Source organism: Elgaria multicarinata, chromosome 4, assembly GCF_023053635.1.
Source record: "Elgaria multicarinata webbii isolate HBS135686 ecotype San Diego chromosome 4, rElgMul1.1.pri, whole genome shotgun sequence".
Classification (NCBI taxonomy): Eukaryota; Metazoa; Chordata; class Lepidosauria; order Squamata; family Anguidae; genus Elgaria; species Elgaria multicarinata.
The window spans coordinates 19,370,386-19,392,656 of NC_086174.1; the positions used below are offsets into that span (position 1 = coordinate 19,370,386).

General features: G+C 40.2%; 1 protein-coding gene across 1 annotated transcript; it reads right to left on the reverse strand.

Moving 5' to 3' along the window:
• Positions 1-566: 566 nt before the first annotated feature.
• APMAP (adipocyte plasma membrane associated protein) lies at positions 567-22,004 on the reverse strand. The gene is made up of 9 exons (XM_063123906.1): positions 21,832-22,004; positions 15,483-15,599; positions 12,034-12,149; positions 10,140-10,232; positions 7,666-7,782; positions 5,832-6,006; positions 3,727-3,861; positions 2,767-2,959; positions 567-1,376 (listed from the first exon to the last, which is right to left on the reverse strand). The coding sequence occupies exons 1-9, from the start codon at positions 21,921-21,923 to the stop codon at positions 1,167-1,169; spliced, it is 1,248 nt and encodes a 415-aa protein (XP_062979976.1). The 5' UTR covers positions 21,924-22,004; the 3' UTR covers positions 567-1,166.
• Between the last annotated feature and the right edge of the window lie 267 nt (positions 22,005-22,271).

Sequence of the window (22,271 nt, forward strand, 5' to 3'; positions counted from 1 at the left end):
AACACAACAAGCCTACCAAGACTTTGTTCACGTTACCCACTTTTTAAAACTTCATATATATATTATACTCTAACCAAATCTTTACATCTTTTAAAAGTGTTGAACTGTTTGCACATTAATAATAGGACTTAATTTTATATGCCTAAACCATAAAATATATTTTAAGTAGCAAATATTAATTTTCTATATGCTTGGAAAAGTCATTTCAGTCAAACAATTAATGTACATTTGAGCCAACCTTGTATTTAATACTGGATGAGTGCAGCTTTTGGTCAATCCGGTAGAGAAATAAAGGCCTCCATTGACAGCAATAATTACTACTATACCAGTCAGGTATAGTCTTTAAGAGTTTAAGGGCTGTTTTCACACTTCTATTTAAAGCTATGAAGGCACTCCTATGTCTGAAAATATTATGTCAATAAATTTGCTCAAAGACAAAACAAACCAGCTCTTTTCAGTGTTAGCTGCATCTTTCAAGAGACATTTTCAGGTTTAAGGAGTCACGCACAGGAATGATATGACTTTAAAATTATCCATGTAGAAAACAGCATTAACAGGAAGAATAATGATACTTGTAGTCAAGTTCAATTTATTAATACATCTATGAATGCATAGATATGACAATATGCATGCTTTAAAAAACATGCCTATAAAGATAGTCCCAAATTGGAAATAAATGCATGCAAGAGATATCATCTCAGACTAGCAACTTCAGTTAACGATGTATTTTCGGTGTAATATTTTGAAGTATGGAAAGCTGACCACGTATGTCTATGTGTAACATCTTTCAGTAGTGAAAGCAGCTTCTAAAGAATGTTATTGAATGTAACACATTTAGTTTCATGAGGTAATTTTGTATTTACCTTAAAGGTAAGTAAAGATGCCACAAATTGGGCACAATGCACCAGGAATCTCTTCAACACAGCCAGCCGAATTTAATGGGAATTGCACAAGACAGTAGTGGATTTTTCCATTGGTTGTTTATGGCATAACATGCTTAAAATAAGGAGTGTTCAAGCTCTGAATCCTGCTAGTTACATACTGCTACAGTGCTCATGACTGACTGTGCTTCCATCCTTCTTCCTTGGCCAAAATTTCTGAGTAATCCTCTTTTGTTCTTCTAGAGTAATTCAAGACAACAGCGGTATTGCTTTTGGATCAGAGATTTAGACATCCTCGAGGTTCAGTCTACAAATAAAAGGAGACCGGAAGGAGCCCAAGTAGAGATGTCCATTATGTTCATGTGCTTCACTTATGTACGTCGCCACCATTCCATTCGGATCATGGAAGCTTCTTTTGTAGGATCCAGTATCACTTAGTTCTATTACTAGGCTGTATTTTGGCACAAATTTTATCACAGTTTCTTGACTGAGCAGCTGAAACACAAGAATTCATTTTATGGACAATTGTCTTTTAGTCTTATGCATAACAAACATACAAGTTTATTGAGCTAATAGTAAAGTAATACCAACTTCTGTAACATAGGTTCCCTAATACTGTTTTTAAAGACCTGAATATGCAAGCAAAGGGCTCAATCCAACCAAAGGAAAGTAACTGAAATCCAATTTATTATGGTGGCAGAGTTAAGTACACACTTAAGTCTCTTCCACTGAATCAATGAGACGCGTTTAACTTTCATGCCAGTATTAACAAAATTTTAAGTTCACTTAGGGAGAATTTTAATTCAGATGTGGATAGTTGGAACTTTTTGTAATCCATCTATATGTCCATCAAATGTATCACTGGAGAAACACATGATGTTGATGTTAATTCACAGGATATTTGGAGAGCAAAGTCTATTAAGCACAATTTATACAACACAACTAAAAGTAGACATTTTGTATATCTCTAAAGTTTACTAAAACAGCATTCCCCAACCCAGTGCCATTGGCCAAGCTGGCTGGAAATTATGGAGCTGCAGGCCAACACATCTGGAGAACACCAGGTTGGGGAAGGCTGTACTAGAACTTCTTGTGTTCCTCTAAAAAGTGATAACTATATCCAAGACATATTGATGTTTTCCACTGCCTTCGCACCAGTCCAACAGGTATATAGGATGTGCATATATAAAATAACATCAGCCTAGAACAGCAGTAGCAGCAGTAGGAACACCTGGCGGCCTAGAGAGTAGAATGAATAATAACTGATCCCAGGACCTCCCTTGACCACTATTAGCAAGAGGGCTGAAGAGAGAACTTTATATACTACATTATAAACCAACCCCCGGTGACTCCATCAGCAGTTGCCTGACTAAGGGCTGGAAGGAGTTGATACCGTCTGCTCAAAGTAGCAGTAGTGAAAGAACAAACGTCTGTTGGACTGGAAAGTGGCCTCTGAAAAAACACCTATCTCCAGAACTTCCCTTTGCTTTCACCATCTTTGAAGGGAGAAAAGTAAGGAACCACATAATTCTATCATCGGATACCACTGATAATACTGGTTCTGTCATTATTAGGCCAATGTAATCCACCCATGAGTTTGATTTTATTATTGTGAACCACTTTGAGAACTATTACAATGGAAAAGCAGTATATAAATATTGAAAAAAATAAAAAGATAACACTGAGCAGGCTGGCTCCATGTAAGGATTCCAGTTACACCACTTATCAAAATTGCATGGGTTGGGTCCAGGGGGTGGGCTGCACTACACAGTAGAAGTTTGGATAGACAAAGAAGAATTTCCTTAGAGCGTTTTGAACTGATTCTAGCATGAAAAGCAGAGATTGGACGCAGATTTTTTTTTTAAAAAAAACTATTTGTTTTTACCTTAAATATTATTCTTTTAATCCATGGTTTTTCAGCTAAGAAGTCCATCATAGAAAATCCAGGATTGGCTCTAATAGCTGACATAGCCACCCAATAACCTCCAGAACTGCTTAAACGTATGTTGTCTGGAAAACCAGGCAAATTTTCTACAAACATGTCTTCCCCACCTTTCATTAGGCCAGCCACATAATATCTGAAAAGTTAAAACATGTAACGTATTACAGATCACAGTACAAGTCAAGGAAAAGCTGTACGAAGCAAGTGGTTTACAACTTAAAAGGAAGAATTAAGTACCATGTACATTGATGGTGCTATATAAATAAATAATAATAATAATAAAAATAATAATAATAATAATAAGAAGAAGAAGATGCAAGGTGACAGAATGCTTCAGAGTAAGTCAGTATATTACTTTTCACGCAAGAAATGCAATAAGGCCACTTGTAAGTCACAGACCCAGTTTACACAATCAAAACAAGCCACTGTGGCTTAAATAAATTGACAGCACCATGTGTTATCTGAAGGTTGTTTCCCCCCTCAAAGAAATCATGCAACCCAGGTTCAGAGAATACAACAAGTCGTGCCTGGTAGGTAATTAGGCTAGTGGTGGTGCCCAGCACATGACACAGATTTAAACAAGCCACCGCGATTTATTTAAATCAGAGGCGTGTGCTGGGCAATATTAGCCTAATTTATTTAAGCCATGGTGGCTTGTTTGATCATGCAAACCAGTTCAATGAGTAACTTATAAAACCTACTGGATAGTAACAAGAAAATGTAACTAGGAAGCCAAATCCCCAACCCTTCCACACACAGGTCAACAAATCTTGCATGAAACATATTTTTAAAAACACAAGTTTAGCTCAGAACGTTTGTCCAATACCAGCAGTGCACAACCATTTCATATGCAGGAATTATTTATTTATTGCATTTCTATACCTAAGGAACTTTCTGACCTACCTTCGTATTCTTGCCATAGTTGTTTCAGCCACCAACACAAAGTCTTCAGCAGGTGAGAGCTGAACTCCATTTGCAAATCTGAGACCCCCCATTAAGACTTTCACCTCCTTTGTCACTGTGTCGTATTCAAGTAAGCTAAGGGTAGAACAGTTATACAGGCATTAATGATGAAGACGGTGGCACTTTGCACTGCCCACCTTCCCTGATTATAAAAATGTACTAGTTTGAGAACAGTAGTTATTGGGCATCACATTTTGCCTACTTTACAAATAACAGGAGTGCATAACTTAGATGCCAGGTAAGAGGCAAAGCCTGCTTTCAGAGTTCTGCAGCAACCCAATAGCTAGTCCCAGTTGTTTAGATGCTAGTGTCTAATGGGCATCTGGAAAATTAAAGAAAATTAATGGGAATGCACCACTTAACAATCCTAGAAATCACAGGGAAATGTGTTTAATAATTATGTCGGTAAAACCACCGTCCATAGTGTATATGTTTAAAAGAGTTCTTCAACCAAGGGAAAAAGCTTTCCAGATTTAGCCCCACCAATACTGCCATGTGATATCATATCCCCTAGTATAAGGGGGGCTGTTGCAAGTGGTGCAACTGCATACACGTGGTCTTGTCTACATCTGTCAGTTATCTCTAGAAATTCTGCTGTCATAATCAGACAGCATGGAGAGTGATATGCTCATTAGGTTTAGCAATGCCAGTAAAGCTTGAAGCAGCCTCATATAATGTCAGGAGGAGTACAGTCAGGCCAATATTACAGTCCAGTTTTCCCTGTAGCCTTTTAGTACTCGAAGCCTGCCTCGCTACTCATACATGTCTATCACTTTAGGTTCAGTTCATTTCTGTGAAGATACAAGATGCTTCATTTACATATTTTGTCCTGGAATACCATGTTTTCATTACGTTTGAAATTGAAGAAATGCAGGATGATGTAGACAAGAAGTGAAATGGTATATATGATTTGACTTGATGCACTCTTTGAGTGCAATATCAAAAATGCAGTGAAAGGTCAAAACACATCTTGCTATGTTCAAAACTGGCACCAGGATACCCAGGAAAGCTGTGGAGCCACATGCTACATTAACCTTTTAGAGTATCAATAAACTAGGGCTGTGCAAGCCTCGGGCCTTGGATCTGGAAATCTGAATCACTGCAGCCATTTTATGACAGAACTGGCATTTTAATGCACAGGCCTAAGACTCCATAAGAAAGAAACAGCCTACAACTCTCAGCATGCACTGCCTGGGAGGGCTGGACACTGGGAGAGCTCAGGAACAGTGGACACTCATGGCCTCGCTGCAGCTTTGATTGCCCACCCACCACTGCAATCCAGGATACTCCAGTCCCTGAAGGGATTACCACGCATTCCGCAGGCGCCCCATAGCTGCCTGCTTCCCCCAAGAGCCACCCCACTTCTGGTGGCCCAGGTTTTAGCAGTAACGTGGATTGTGGCTGCAGGCGGGCAATCGCTGCAGCGGCAAGACCACAAGGCTTGCACAGTCCTACAATAAACATGTAGACGGGTGATCTAGTAGACACTGTTTACTTAGGCAGGGTAATACAGAGATGTGGCATATGCCATACCCATTCATCCTGCCTAGATCAAACCTTAACAGGGAAGAAACTAGGAACCCTGCTCTTCATAGTGAGCCATATCAGGGCACTCAGCCTCTCTTGCTTGGTCATGCTGTGTTATTTGCTACTTGTCCTAGTGTTTGCTGGTGCTCCAATCCTGGTTGCTATATTTCCTTCCAATATCACTCACACACAATATTATAAGAAAGCATGGCAGCTAGCACTACTATTGGAGCACCATCAGAAGCAAGTATATAGATCAGGTAATAGCCCCAAAACTTCAATTCAGATGGGGCTGTATATTTACATAAACTATTACAATTTATGTAACTTTTAACAATACACTAGTTAAAGACAAATACCTGTGTCCAGAAATTCCACACCAGATAGTCCCAACTGTACCAAAAAACAAATCATTCACCTAGGAACTCTGTCACATTGCTTAGTCAACAGTTTGCTTTGGCAGTTGACATTCAAAATCAATGCAAGGGTTTTTACAATTTTGTGACTAGCACACTTACCGTCCATCATCTGAGGCCTCCATGATTAATAAGGAGTAGTCTTTTCTGTGCCATTTACTGCTGGAGTCAGTAAAGTAGATTTTCCTTCCGTCCCGAGTCAGTGTAAGATCATTCACAAAAGACATGTTCTTCCCTTCAATGGGAGTGGTGGAAGACACAAGCAGCTTCACTTCCCCTGGTCACAAAAAAAGAAGTGTTCCTTTTAAACCCTTGTTTTCCTGTACTTGATTGGCTACAGGCATTACCCAGGGTAGATTGTACCTCTCCCAAAAAGAGACCCTCCATTTTAAGGCTTGCTTATCTCTGTAAAGTATGAAGGCCTATCAAGTTTGCCCAGTCACAAGATCAGTTCCAACCCATAGTTGTCAGGCCTCTGAGTTACAGTCTAGGATTATGAAAGCTAAGCAGGAGGTAGATTTCACTAGGGTGGGTGGGTTTGCAAGTGTCACCCAGTTTAAGAAGTCAACTGAAGAGGGCAAAACACAGAAATCTTCTTCAACGTAGTGCTCGCATATGGGCCAGATTCCCGTCAGGATAGATCGTTGGAAAGGGGGCTTTAGCATTTCAGTTGCTGCACAGGCAGAAGTAATTCTGCTAAGAATGTCTTTACTGTTCAGAATACTTTCCTGCCTGGACTTTTCATGAATTCTTGTCAACTGACTCTTTGTAGATTCTAGCCTTGGAACTTTCTCTTAAACAAAGCAATGAGATGATAGCCTCTGCCTAAGCTATTTGATTTGTTGGGGTCAATAAATACTGTAAGATGTGCCACAAGCTCTGGAAAGCTGATCTGTGTAAATTGATCTGTTGCAATGAAGCGTTTTGCTGTATTTTGTGTTCTTTGTCAGGTTGGCAGCGTGTGACAGCAACTTGGGGCTGACAACCCAACAAACTATAGGTTTTCTTCCTGGTTTGTTTGTGGTTAACAACCCATAGTTAAACCATAGTGCAAGATTTGCACACAATAACCCACGATTCAACAAGCCCATACACAACCTATATTCAAGTTATTACTTGCAAACCAGGCCATAATACAAAAAAGGTAGCTTGAAAAGGTAAATTTCTGAGGTATGTTGAATCTGTGATATGATTCGATTAGAGTTCCATGTATAGATTAACAGTATCTGTTCAGCTTTAACAACTTGCACAAGCTGCCTCCATCCGATTCATCGCTCTGCATTTCCGGGGACATGAGGGGCCTGCAGTGGGGAATTTCCCTTCCATCACCATCCTTGTATAACACTGGATACCATCCATTGTATTGTGTGTAAGCAATTATGAATTCTCTTGACTTGTTAATTAGTAAAATTTCTATTGCAGATGGAAAATATACAAACCCATTCCCAATTTAGTAATCCTGGCATCTGAGTGAAGAGGGTTGAATGGTGGTGAATGTAGGCTCATGGTTAAAATTGTACCGTAGAAATGAGAACATCACTCAGCATCCTTCTGAATAAGAGTTAAGTAACTGAAGCAATTAAGTACTGGGGAGCTGCATCAGTTGAATGAGTCAAGTCATCTAAACAATTGTTAAGCTATTTGAGCCAAGCCAAGTTACTAAAAAAGTTATATTTATACAAACAGTTAAGAAGATTCAGCTCAAGCAATTTCAACTGTACTTGACAGCATTTATGAGATTACAATGACACAGGAATCCCCATAACATCTGGAACATTTGAATAAGCTGCTCAGTGAGAACATGTTTTAATCCCTATGCAGTCTTCCAAAGACAAACACTTCACCAAAACAAATGAGAGATCAATAAAAGGTGAAACAATAAGGTAAAATAACACAAACAAGCAGAACTACAGAGCTTCTAACAAGAGAAACCTACCTGTGACAGGATTTATTTCAAAGAGTCCATAGTAAGCATCTGCTACAAAAAGGGTGTTCTTTGGTCCAACACGGATTCCAAGAGGTCTCCCACATGCGGGTTCATCTTCTCTGGCACCTTTTAAGACACATTTATAGCAGATCCACAATCAGCAGCTTGTATACAAAAGTTTCTATTTTGCGTCAGAAAAATAATGTCAACAATCTAGAATGTAATCCATAGAAAGACAACAGACAATCAAAGGTAGAGATTTTGAAGAATATTCAACAACACTTTGCTTTTGTGATATTAATACAATGTTATTACAAATTCCAAAGTAGCCACGTTAGTCCATTTTTATTGCAAAGTTGCATATTCTGATAACTTAAAATCTAAGAGATCAATAGCTTGCATAGACTAAAAACTAGTTGTTTTACACTGAATAATTCTGTTCTCTTCTAGTACTGTATTTTGATTTGCATATAAGTTTTGGTGCTATTTTTAAGTCAGTTTATTCTTTTTTCATGAAAATGAAGATGCAAGAACTAGCAGATCTTTAAAACAGCCAAGTTCATAGAGCCTTCTACTGGATGTTTCAAAATGTAAGTAAACTAACAAAAGAAGCTTCAGTGCCAATAACAAAAGAGGAGATATTTTGAAGCAGTTCCTTTCTGTCTATTCATATGTTTGATTATCTTAAGATGAAATTAATTTAACCCTCACAATCAGTCATTTTTTGCCCCATATTTACTGACTTCACAGGGCACAAGACATGAAAATCATAGCCAGTGGCCAGCACGTTCAGTTCTTTATTCTTCTGAAAACATTTTATTTCCATTCCTCTTCTTTTGAAATTGGAGTTAAGGGTAGAACAATGCATAGTTGTCTTTTCAACCTACAACAGGCTAGAACCAATCACTCAGGAAAGTTGAACTCTACTACTGTAGAGTCTCTTAAACACCTCAAAGTTTGAAAGGAATATCATTAGTTTTAAGTCAGCCTTCCACAACCTCCAGATGCTGGGGATATATGGAAATCCAAATGGTATGGATTTCAGTTCCCATCAGCCCCAGCCACCATAGCCAATGGTCAGGAATGCTGGGAGTTACAGTCCAAAGTTTCATCTATTTATCAACTAAATAGATGAAGCTTTAGAAAAAGGACAGCTATGCAGAGAAACTAATTTAGATGAGGTTAAACATTGATGTGGTACATGCAATAGTGCAAAGCTGGATGCTACAAACGGTTGTTATGTGAAGTCTCAGATGGCCCGGTTTCTCTCGTGTGTAGGACTTTCCTACACCACAAAGCTAAGCAAAAGTCAAAAGACAACATGCTGCGCTGTAATCAAACAAAATATGTTATCCTTATTGCATTGTTGAATGTGGCATAAAAACTGTGTCTTAAGGTCAGGTGCCATCGGGAGCTTTGGCTATTGGGCGGTATAAACATACAATAAGAAAGAAAGAAAGAAAGAAAGAAAGAAAGAAAGAAAGAAAGATGCTGTGAGGGGGAGAGAATCTGTTTCCATGGTTGGCCAGAACAAATATCAACTGGAGCCAGAGGAAGAAGAATGCAAGAACCTGTAGGTTTTAATGACAGTTACGCTACTATCCTTGCTTATGCCCAGCTAGAATGGGCTGTGTCAATACCATTTCTTTTGAAAGGGGCTAGAATATGGCTGCAGCAGTAGAGAAGCTTGGAGGAGGAGAATTTATTTTCTGTTCCATTTGTAGCCATGACATCCATTTGCCAAGACCTTGGTGCACTTTCAGACAAAGCAATTCTCCAGGAATCTGGGCTCCAGTTGAACCAGATCAGCTCACTGGCAAATGGTTAACAGGACACATAGGCCCAAGGAGTGAGTAGAATTGCTCAGTTAAAACAATAATGGACAAAGGTATAGCTCATGGCCTTTAAGCAGAAATGTTATCAATATGTTCTTGTCCCACAGGGACACTTGAGGCTTGTGGGATTTGCTTTGGGTGTTTTTTTTTTCATATTAGAACCTCAAGATCCACAAACCAGAGCTAGGTACAAAACATATAAACATAGAATTCTGAGCCCAGGAATTTGTTCTGAGTTCCAGAATTTAACTGTGTCCTCTACTCCTGGTAAGCCCAATTATGACCAAGTTTTCTCCATTTCATTAGCTGTAATGGGGGGACGGAGAGCAGTCATTTTGTTATTGCCACTATTAAACAATTAAGAGTCAGAAATCCTTGCCAATCTACTTGAAGTCACCCAGTGATCTACCAGTAGGTCTCAATCTACCTTCTGCCCACCCATGCTGTAAAAGAACTTTATGAAATATACTTATTTTTCCATTTAGAAAAAAAGATCTGTGTACCTTAAAACAAGTTACATACTGGATAAATATTTAAGAGAGTGCAAAGTAGAGGATATACAGCAAGGCCTCAACACTGACTGGTTAATCGCTACACAATTCAGACCACATTGTAACAGTACCTACAAAATAAGCAGCTATTACTTACTACAAGGACCATGGCCAAGTTTGGCTAGTGTGTGTATTTCCCCATTTTCAATCTTCAGAATTTTTCCATCGGCAGTACCAGTGAACAGCACATCTAAGAGAGATGACAAACATTAAATTGAGTTACATAACTGTCGTGACATACAACAGCTTCATAAGAATTCAAGATATTGGATTTATCTTGGTGACGATAGAGCAGAGATTAGAGTTGTAAAATTCCCAGAAATTTTGAAGCCATGGGAGGGGGGCTCCTAGGGTCGTCCCCCCCCCCCGGAAAAAATGAATTTCTGGGGGGTGTTGAAAAATAATACTTTTTAAGCACTCTTTAGAAAACTAAAGTCCCTTTGCTGCTTTAGTACAGCCTTCCCCAACCTGGTGCCCTCCAGATATTTTGGACTTCAGTTCCTATCAGCCTCAGGCAGGATGGCCAATGGTCAGGAATGCTGGCCATTGTAGTCCAAAACAACTGTAGGTCACCAGGTTGAGGAAAGCTGCTTTAGGAACCTAAAGCAGCCTTTTCATTCCCAAGTTATATTATTTATAGGTTGGTTTGCTCAAGAAATTGTCACCATATTTGAAAACTTTAAAAAGTGACATCAGTAAATTTGTAATTAATGTCTAAATAAACTATGCTTTTGAATTTTAATACACCTGACATGATTAATTTTATGAGCAAACGAAGTTATACATAACATATTTTAGGTCTAATTAAAGGGAACTGCAGCAAGCAATCCCTAAAACATCTGAATCATCCTAGAAGCCAGAAGAAGCAGGAAGAATTAGAGGCAGAGGAAGACAAGCCAAGAAATGTAGGACTCTGTAGAACAAAACCCAAACTATCAAGAATGTGCATTATGATACAGTGAAGCTCTTCACATGTCGGGAAACTGAGCGGAGCATCCCAAAATATCTATCAGTGAAAGACACTTTAGATCAATAATTTTATTAAGAAATGAAAGAAATAAGTACGCTGAGAAACTTACAGAGAGGATTAAAAACGTTTCCCCCCATGGCTTTATTATTTCCAGACATTTTACATCTCTAGTCTTTCTTTAAAAGTCTTACTATATAGCTTTCAGAAATCATGGGGTGGGGCTAGTAAAGGCTTAGGAGCAGTATATGAATACCTTATCTTAAATTCTGAGGGGTGGGGAATCATAATCCAAAGCAGTTCCATTTTTTTTTTTTGGAAAACCAAAAACCATCCTTGGAAAAACAGGGAGCCTCTTTCAGCTCAAGGGCCAAACTCTATTTCGGAAAAACTCTTGGGGGGCACATTCCAGGCGCAGGAAGAGCTGAAGGCAAAAGGGGTAGGACCAGAAATATCAGCCTATGATAGCTTAAAGTTCCCTCAGCCAGCCATTAAACTTCAGGAGAGGTATTACAACTTTTAGAATGGGGAAAAACACACAAAAGTCTGAAAATCACCAAACATTAGGGAAGACAGGGTGGGCCAAAGGAAGGGGTGCAGCCATCTATGGAACCCTAGAAGACCAGATTAGGACCTGAGCCTAAGGGTCTGCAGCATTGCTGGAGAGACACTACAACAGGAATTAGTCATAAGTGGATTTTGTAATTGTGGTGGGTATTACTTACCAATAAGTTTACAATATACATGGAAGGCATGATCCATTTTCATCCAGAATAATCTGATCAACTTGATGCTTTTCCATTTTAATATGTTTCCTATTCATCAGTCTTTAAGGTGTCAGACTGACCAGCCTTCCATTGGCATTTCTTTGTAACATTAGATGCCTCATGTTTAACTAAAGATTCAAGCATTAAGAGGCAAATGCAGAGCCCTTCCTAGTTTAACATGAAGAAGTTATTTCTGGGGGGAATCCTTAAGTGTCAAGGAACTATTACGTAAGCACTTTAAATCCCAATATGCTTACCACCAATATTTGCAATAGATTCTGGTCCAACAAGTTGGTTTTCAAAAAGTCTTTCTGCTTGTCGGAGCTTAAAGTTTGGCTCTAACGTACCAGTGAGGACAGGAGGTTGTTTGAAGCTAGAAAAAAAGAGAAGCAATTTCATCAGAGTGTGTTCAGAATAGAGCACCCTTGAGCAACTTAGAACAGTTTGCCAACTTGCAGATGTCAGACATGCTTTAAAAACAGGATAGTTCATTTTCCTATGTGCCAATAGTTTATGCAGCAACAGCCTGCATCAGCTTAACGATAAAGTGTATGAAGTGTATTAACTGCTTGAAACAAGTTTTCACAGTAGGTTCTATAGCTCTTAATAATTTAAATAATGATTGCATATTAATTGCATGTCATTTCTGGTGAATGGAAAATGGTTCAGTTAACAGACATATAGACCGCAAGGACAAATGATCACCACATAGAGTAATTCTGCCATGTTTCACTACAGACCCTTGAAGGACAATGCAGGTCTGTTAGCCACCTTGCTAACCTCATTATTAACCCAGGAATTCCACATTCTGCACACCATTCTGTATTAACAACACAACGGGGGACAAGTTAAATCAGGTACACAGCCTAGCAACTCGCAATTTCACCTTGACAACATTAAGGACAATTCTATTTGTAGTCAATTTATTCAGATTTTTGTAGTATGTGGTTAGTCTTTCTTCATACTTTCCTCTTTTCATTAGGAATAACCAAAGAAATTAATCAGTAGTAGATTCAGGATATCTTCAAATAATGCACAACTAACTTATGGAGTTTGCTTCCAAACATGTAATGACATCCACTAGCTTAAATAGCTTTAAAAAGGGACTTCACAATATATATATATATATAGTTATTAGGTGCTGTTGACAAAACCAGGAGCGATGTTGTTGTTCCACATGTCCTGCTTGTGAGAATCGCAGAATTATTTGGATGAGAAAACAAGATGCTACGCAACATAAAGCCTTGTACAGAATGGCTCTTATATTCTAGTGCCAACTTCTCCAACCCCATGACCTTCAGATGTGTTGGACTACAACTCCCATTATGCCCAGCCAACATGGGCACAATGGGGAAAGCTCTTCCAGACCAATCTTTTCAGCATAGCTTACATTTGCACATACAGTCCAACCCTTAGTCTTGTTGATTGCACTGAAACAGTTTGTGTGAACAAGTAGGGCATTCATAGGATCTAGGGCCTGCCATTATCAGGACAACGAACATGCTTCAAAGTACAGTTATTCTTGAACTGTTACCTCTGCAGTTTTGCAAAGCATATATAACATCTGACACAATGAAAACAGTACTTTTGATCAAATATTAAAATTTTCATTCCATGGACCATCAAGCCATTTTACACAAAAAATAGGTTCAGGCATCACTTTGCTTATAAAGCATATTTACAATCATTATGTCCCTACAAAAAATATCTAGAAGGAAAATGATTAGCTCTACTAGACAGAGGAGAGAAAAAACATTGAGGAAGAAAATCAGAAACTAAAGCCATAAATAAGTTAGTGGCTGAGCTGGAATATGAACCCAGGCCTAAGCAGAGATGTGAAAGCCCCAAGAATAGAAAAAATAAAAAATTGGGGGAACTATGATATATTTTACTTTTTGGATTTAGTAATATGCTTTTTAAGACAACATTTTATTCACTCAAAACTAGTCCTGGTGTAATGTAGGGCAGCTGCCCCTGAGGCTCAGAACAGCCCATCCCTAACCATGTCAACCCCTATGGCAGGCTGAAGCAACAGCCACTCACTCACTCACTCACTCCATGAAAGTTTCCTCAGGGTTGGACAGAGGCACTCTCGAATGGGAGCCAAGACAGCGCCTGGATCCACTTCTTGCCTGCCTGTCACCCATCTGTTTCCCTTCCACAATTTCACCTGCCCTCCCCGCTGCTGCCACCAGGACCACCATCTCGTCCGCCTCTGCCTCGTTCCCTCCACTGCCACCATTTCGCCTTCCTCCCTCTCCTTGCCACTCACCCTGCCTTGCCTCACCACTTGCCCTACCATCTCCAACATTTCAGATGCCCTGCTGCTGCCATCTCCACTTCCTTTTCTCCACTCCTGGCAAGGTAACAGTGCTTTTGAATGTGACTGGAGTCCTCTTAAGATTACTCCAAATGCAATGCCTGTCACATAAATGCCGAGCATTGCATTTGGTATAATCTTAAAATGGAAAGCATCAGCTGCAGAGTGGAACCAAGCACACTCCCACCATTCAAAAGTGCCACTGTCCCACCAGGAAACTTTTTGTCGAGTGGTGGGATGGAGAAGGCGGTAGTGGCAGGACAATGCGCCAAGGGTGGAGGTGGCAGCGGGCAGACAAGCAGGTGAAATGGTGGTGGAGCGTCGCAGCATCACTGTGGCACATGGCAGGATGGAACAGGAGGTGGTTGCAGCCTACAGGTGAGAAGGCCTTGGTGGAGGTGTCCAGTGGGTGGAGGTGGAGGTGGAGGAGGAGGCAGGGGACTATGACTTTACAGGAATTTAGCAAGAGTTCATGTGATAATTTAAGCAAGTTGCATGAGCAGTTAGAAACTGCCTGGATTTCCAGGGCCTGTGGATGTGACTCGTTACGCAACTGTGGTTTGCTGAGCAAAGTTCTGTGGGATAAAGAGCACTAGAACTTGCCAAATGTTAAAAGCTGACACAAACACACAAAGGCATGCTCGAGAAAAAAGTGGAGGGGAAAACCCAGAAAAAAATGCATCAGAAAATTTGCAAAGCCACTTGATGCTTTAAAATGAAGACTAACATGGATGTGGTAAGCTCCAAGACAGAAGTTTTGATATATTGCCTATAAACCCCACGGATCTTACCAATCAAATACTGGCATTCATTTCAGTTTTTAATTTCATGAAAATGACTCTTGACCAGCCTGGCTACCAGCTCTTGCTTGTTATGTAGCAAGGTGGATAAAAATGAATGCTTAAAATAATCCACCAAATTGGATTCACAACCAGATATATTGATTCTCAAATTCCTTTTTAATTCAAAGAACTGACTGCACTCTTGAAGGCAAACACAAGCCCAGCATTGTAGGCATTCTTGGTTCTGGTGCCACCAGAGAATATCCTGCCATGTACAGTTAGAGTTAAGTCTCACAAATATGAGGGATCTAGAACACTGCCGTAAATGTTGATCACAGCACATGGGGAGGTTCATATGGGAGAATACATTCCCTAAATTATTCTGGGCCTAAGCCACTTAGGGCTTTGAAGATCAAGACCAGCATTTTAACAAGCACCCAGAAGTAAAATGGCAGCCAGTACAATCAAGCAAAGATGTAGACATTGGGCTTTCTGCACTAAATACCTGCCTTCTGCAGCAAGCAACTAAAACTTAATACTAAAAAACCAACACCAAAATGAAACACTCGAACTCATAAGTGCTAAGTTCTGATGTCATACTCACCTAATTGGCTGAGGGTCTATTGGACAATCCAGAAAAATTATTGCTCCAATTAAGGGAATAATTAGTGATACTGCCAGAGTCATGAAAGTCACACGGAATACCTTGTTGCTGTAAGTGCTGCAACAGAAATACAAAACAGAAATTAGAATCTTAATCTAATAGAAATTGCAGATCTGCCCAAACATGCTAATTCAAAATAAACTGCCTTGCAGTTTCAGGCCACATTTATATTTTGTGAATGTGTGGGTTCTTTGGTATGAATTTGCACTAGAAATGCATCTATGTATGCCTTTGTTTTTCCACATGAACATAAAATATGAACACAAAATATGTTATTCCACCAATCTGCGGGGAATTACTAGTCAAATAAGACACTCAGTTCCAAAAAGTGTTTTTCAACGTAAGTACAGTTTGTCAATAAACATTGGCTGCATTTCCACATAACACTTAAGCCATCGTTTATGTTGACCACAATTTGTTCCTTCAGCCATGATTTCTCTTGTAGATGAGCAAACAAACCACAGGTTGTTTCCCCTATTTCTGGTCTGTTTCTCTTTTGCCTTTTTTGACAACTTGATACCAATTTCATTTTTAAGTTGCTCTTTCTGTGTCAGGGCAGACAGCAGTGCAAATAAGCCAGAGATAAGTTGTGGTTCTGGGTTCAAGCATCACAATAAACCATGGTTTATACAAGCCAGTTTGTAAGCCAACAAAAAGCCATGGTTCTATTTGTGGTTTATAGCTGCTTAGCAAGCAATTATTTGTTTGAAACGATGAGTTCAGACACACTGATAAGCCAGATTTCAACAAACCACACCAGTTTAGCATTTTTTGCAAACTAAACCATTCAGTAAATCACTTGGTGCAGCCTAACTGTACAACTTCAAAGTCTTATCTTCCAGTACCCTGAGAAAGATATTAGACTATTCTTGGATAAGGGATAGTTAAAATCATTTGGTCAGTGGGTATCATGAAACAGTAGTACTGCGTTATATTTATGGAGTGCTCCATAAAGCAAGAAGAAAATCTCTACTAAAAAGTATAAGAAGCATTTTTGTATCTGAAGGAAGTTATTGACTTGTGTCTAATTTGAAGTTCACCAGCAAGACAGACTTGGGGAGGCAAATTTAGACAAAGGTGTGCAAATAGAACAGATACCAAACATCTATTACCCTACCAATGTAAAGTTGTATAGATATATCTACAAGCTTTATGCCCCAATTATGTTCAAACAATAACTTTAATGCCAGCCAACATTACAGTAGCTTTATAGAGATTTCTTTAGCACTTTTCTTCAGACATTTCCATACAGGGCTATCCCTGTTTAGGCTATGAAGGTAACCAGGTAGATTTGGGCAAGCCACCATCTAGTCTAGCTTCTCTCAGTTCTATAGATTATCAATATGCCACTTTAGAGTTTCAAAGAAGAGTGGCTCCTTTGTCTTGTTGATAATGAAGCTGTGGTTGTTGAGTCAAGGTACTATTAAGAGTTGAATCATCACATGCTTTTTGTTTAGAGAAAGACCAGGTGAGCAGGCTATCCAGGTACAGATAAATAAGAGTTGTAGATGAGTGATCAGGGACACTGTTATTTTGACGAAGATTCAAGAAATTGAGTTTAGGCCACAGAGCATGGTTCTGTATTGGAAATAGTGCCGCTGAAATGCTGATCTAAGAAATTTTCAATGATGGCTGGAGATCAGGATATGAAAAAAGCTTCTGTCAAGACATATTGATGCTAGAAACTCTCCTTTCTAGTGGAGTGTTTCATGATGTTTCAATAATAATAAAATTATTATTATTATTATTATTATTATTATTATTATTATTATTATTATTATTTTGTTGTACTAACCTCCCTTTGGATCGAGGCAGGGAACAACATTAGTACAACAAATCAACACATCTTAAAAATTCTTGGTTTCACATTCATCTGGGTAGGACTGCCGGAAAAGGCTAGTCTTTAAAGCTGTCTTAAATTCAGAGAGAGAGTTAAGTTTACGAATCTCCTCCGGCAGGCCATTCCAGTCTGGGGGCGACAGAAGAAAAAGTCCTCTGGGTAACAGTTGTCAGCCTAGTTTTGGCAGACTGAAGTAAGTTCTCACCAGAGGACCTGTGTCTGCGGGCGGACTCTATGGGAGAAGGCGATCCCACAAGTAACCTGGACCCAAACCATGTAGGGCATTAAAGGTAATGACCAACACTTTGTACTTTGCCTGGAAACTGATTTGCAACTAGTGGAGTGATTTTAATATTGGGGCAATATGATCACCCCTAGATGTACTGGTGACCAACCTGGCTGCCATATTTCGAACTAACTTAAGTTTCCAAACTATGGTAGGCCTTTGTACAGCACATTGCAGAAGTCGAGCCTTGAGGTTACCCATGTGTGCACTTCTGTCTTTAGAATTAATCCGAATTTGACAAATTTCTTCACAAATTTGAGATCCTGTATGGCTCTCTGTCCTTCATCTTTCTTGGGCAGAAAGAAGAATATAGTGTAGATGGCTCCAAATTTCTCTTCTGGTGGGTCTTTTTTTAATTCTATGGAGTAGCCATAGCAAATTGACTCCAAAAATCAGCAGTCAGATGCTGGCTGTTCCCAGGTGGAAAGGGTGGAGCCTTCCCCTACAGTGGGGATGGATAAAGTCATCCTAATACATCATGCCATCTAGGTCCATGACTCTTAGCAGGTTATGTATTGTCAGTATTAGCAAATTCTAAATGGATACCATATTCTGAAAAAAATATAAATTTCTATTTGGCCTCTGAACCAGAAAATATTTAGTTTCTCCATTAACACAAGGTTCTAAATTTTCTATACTCATATGATAAGAGAAAGTTCATTGCCTATTTCCACTTAGCAGGCATGCCCAACATGGCTGCTTTCCAGAAAAGGGTCAGGAGCTCTTTATGTCTTATTTGTGTTTTCAAGTCCATATTTATTTATTTATTAAATTTATATACCGCCCCATAGCCAAAGCTCTCTGGGCGGTTTACAAAAGTTAAAAACAGTGAAAATTAAAAAGTATACAAAATTTAAAACCATCAAAAATATAAAAGTAACAGTATAAAACAGTGTCCATTTAAACAACAACAGTTCTGGGGGCCATTAAAAAACAAACAAACTTAGTATATGTTGTTAAATGCTGTTAAATGCCTGGAAGAAGAGAAAAGTCTTGACCTGGCACCAAAAAGATAACAATGTTATGGAGATCATTGCATAATTGGGGGGCCACCACTCAAAAGGTCCTCTCCCTTGTTAGTAGTCCCAGTTTTGCAGGTAATGTTATTTCTTGTGACCTCTCTGGTGAAGGCAAAGACCTGGACCCAACACCTTTGCACCTCCCACCACATATGAAGGTAGGTGTCTCTCATGCCTCCATACCTCCAACAACTAGGCTTCATATTACATTAAAATAGCTGTGGCATAACACACCATCATCTGTGTCTCATCTTCAATGCATTTTCTTTCACTCTATGTAACACAGACTTCACTGGGGCCTTAGATCATATTACTAACTACTATCCTGAGCCAGTAATCCTGGCTTTCTGTCAATCACACTAAGCCAGGATTCTCCGGAATTCTGGCATACCATTGCATGTGAAAAAAGTCATTGTCCCATTTGCTCCATGATTCTTATAATGCTAACAAGTAATAACCCCGAGTCATTTTTCCCATCTGAGTTTAGACTGAAGACAACATGTGGGATAGTAAACTATTTCTTCTAGTCCCTGCGTCAATGACAAGCATAAAGACAGACAAATCAATTATTCTGCAGCAATCATGCTTACTCAAGGTATCACTCATGAGGATCTTGCTTTGTTACTCCTTTTCTCTTCAATATATAATCTTTATGCACACAACCATCAAGTTGTAAAATGGAAACGTTTATTTATTTTAGGGTGAAATGTGTAGAAAAATGTATTAGCCATAGCATTAGGGCAATGCATCTGTAGGGGAGCACAAGTAGGCATATACCCACTTCACTCCCAGCCCAACTGCAAATTACTCCTGGATACTACTGCTTATGAACAGTAAGCATCTTCTCTGCTACAAAACAACTAGACTTTCCTCACTTGTCTTCTTGACGCAGGAAGCAGCAGGGTACAAAGATCAACAAAAAGGGATAATAACTCTAAAGAAACTGATGGGAGAAAGGAAAAAACATTCATAGCCGTTGAACTAAGCACAACAGACATAACATCTCCTTACATCACAAGGATTTAAGAAACAAAAGTTTAGTGCTGTAAGCTTTAAGCAATGTTTTAAGTAGAGTTTTAATCATAGCTTAGCATTGACGTCTGACCAATTAAGGATACTGAGCAGAACTCTGAACTCATGAAGGTGGCACAAATATTATGATTTCTACTTCCTTACGCAAAACTAATACTAAATACAGCCTTTCCTTATGACAGGGGATACTACTTAATTACATTTAAATTTTCAGTCTCTAGGAGCCACTTTCAATAAGCTTCTGCAAGAGGAAAGGTATTTAGTCATCTTTCAGCTGACTGTGCAAATCCATCCAATATTGCTTCTCTGAAGGTAGCATTTGTCCAATGTTGCAGATACAGCACTCACTTCTACAGAGATTAGGGGCTTCTCTATGCCATAAAATTCTTGATCTCTCCCCTACAAACCTCTTACCTAGGCAGGATCTACACTACTGCTTTAAAGTGCTTTATGGCAGTTTTGACAACTGCTGGGGCCCAGGACACACTGCATATACAGTTTTAAAAACGTTTTAAAAGTGCTTTAAAGCAGTAGTGTAGATGCCCCCCCCCCCGTTAACTTTCACCCTCCCTCTGTAGCTGTTTTTCAAAAGAGTTCACCAAGGCTTAGTACTAGAACCTATTTAAGAACATAAGACGTGTCATGCTGGATTAGTCCATTACTCTGTTCACACAGTGGCCAACCAGCCATCGGCCAGGGACCAACAAGCAGGACATGGTGCAACAGCACCCTCCCACCCATGTTCCCCAGCAACTGGTGCACACAGGCTTATTGCCTCGAATACTGGATACTAGTAGCCATTGATAGCCTTTGCTTCCAGGAATTTATCCAACCCCCTTTTAAAGCCATCCAAATTGGTGGCTATCACTACATCTTGTGGTAGCGAGTTCCATAATTTAACTATGCGCTGTGTGAAGAAGTCCTTCCTTTTATTTGTCCTGAATCTCCCACCAATCAGCTTTATGGGTAGTGAGTTCCTATACTAGAGCTCTAATCAAGTTATATTATATGAAATATTAATAATGGAAAGTTCTAAGGACATGTGCAGCACTTTCTCCTGCACTGATAACCACTTAATACATGTAGAATTGGGAAATGTTTCTATTTTGGCCTTCTCCACTGCACTTTTTACTGCTGCAGCTTTATTGCTTTTATCATAGTGTTGTTTTTTGTTTATATAGCAGCAGCGTTTTTGACACTTTACTGTAATGCATAGCAAAAAAAAAAAGTCAGCCCTGCTTTCAATACAGGCTAAATTTTGAGAGTATGGAGAACCACAGGGGTGGGAGAAGGGAGAAACTGGGGTAGTGAGTGATGGGTTTGAACATACCTAGGCTTTGTTCCAGCTTAACATAAAAGAAAGCAAGAGTTTCTTCTAGCACCTTAAAAGAATAACAGTTATTATGGGATAAGCCAGCCTTCCCTAACCTGGCCATGCTGGCTGAGAATGATTGGAACTCAAGTTGGAGGACACCAGGTTGCATTACAGAGAGCCCATTTCAACAGATGCACAAAGTGTTATTCTCAGGTGAAAGGAGCATTGTGTTCGTGTACACGTATGTGTATAGATACATAAAGATTCATAAACACGCAGGTATATTGGGAGGAAATGCGAACAATGGGGCCAAATAAAATGTATCTGATACAAAAATTCTATTTATTTTACATTTTGTCTTGGAACCTTCGAGAGGGCAAAATACATTATCGCTTTAATGAGCGAGAGGCCTTACAAAATAGGCTTATGCTCAGGGACGTCCCACTTGGTAAAAAATTAAGCATGTTTCTCTTCACGCCGTCCCAGGTCACCAGATCCACCTCCAGCAGCCCCTTGAGGCACCATCTCACCGCTCGAGACCATGTCTTTCGGGGCAGGGGATGGAGAAGCCGGGGGTCCCGACCTCCAAACGCATTTATTGACAACCTCCGCGTCCTCCCTCACACCCGACTCCCCATTGGCACTGCCGGTAAGGGGCGACACTCAAGCGCACCTGCTTCGAGAGACAAACAGGCGCCCTTTTCCCTGACGGGGTGGGGGGAGGCAACGCCTTGAGGAGGGAGAAAAAGGGGGGCCCGCTGCTACCACCACCCACCCACTCACCCACCCACACGCACCTGCTACCCTTGGTCTCTTGAGCCGTGTTGTCCTCGGTGATCACTTGCGGCCGGATAGGGCGGCGCTGCCGCAGGCCTTCAGCCTCATTCATGTTGCCCGGATTGCTCTTCGGCGTGACAGACCAGAAACGGGCTTGCCCGCCACCGCAGTACAGGCTGGCCTGACAACGCCACGGAGCGCCGCCCCCCGCATCCTGCCCCCACCACCGCACCCACGGGGCCCCGCCCACTCGGCCATGCTTGCCTAACAGCTGCCTCGCTACCGCTCCGCCCACTCTAAGCCCGCCCAACGGCCGCCACAGAGCCGCTTCCCGGCTCTGCTTGCCCAACGGCTTCCCCACCCCCAGAGCCGCGCCCCTTTCTCCTCCCCCACCTTGTTTGCCCAACGGTTGCCCCACAAGAGCTCCTCCCACTCCCCTATGTTCGCTCATCCGTTGCCA

Coding starts and splice junctions, on each gene's coding strand:
- APMAP (XM_063123906.1), bottom strand. CDS start 21,923: ATGAATGAGGCTGAAGGCCTGCGGCAGCGCCGCCCTATCCGGCCGCAA. Junction 7,783..10,139: donor ACTTGGCCATGGTCCTTGTA/GTAAGTAATAGC, acceptor GTGTCTTAAAAG/GTGCCAGAGAAGATGAACCC. Junction 1,377..2,766: donor TTAAAAGAATAATATTTAAG/GTAAAAACAAAT, acceptor CTTGTGTTTCAG/CTGCTCAGTCAAGAAACTGT.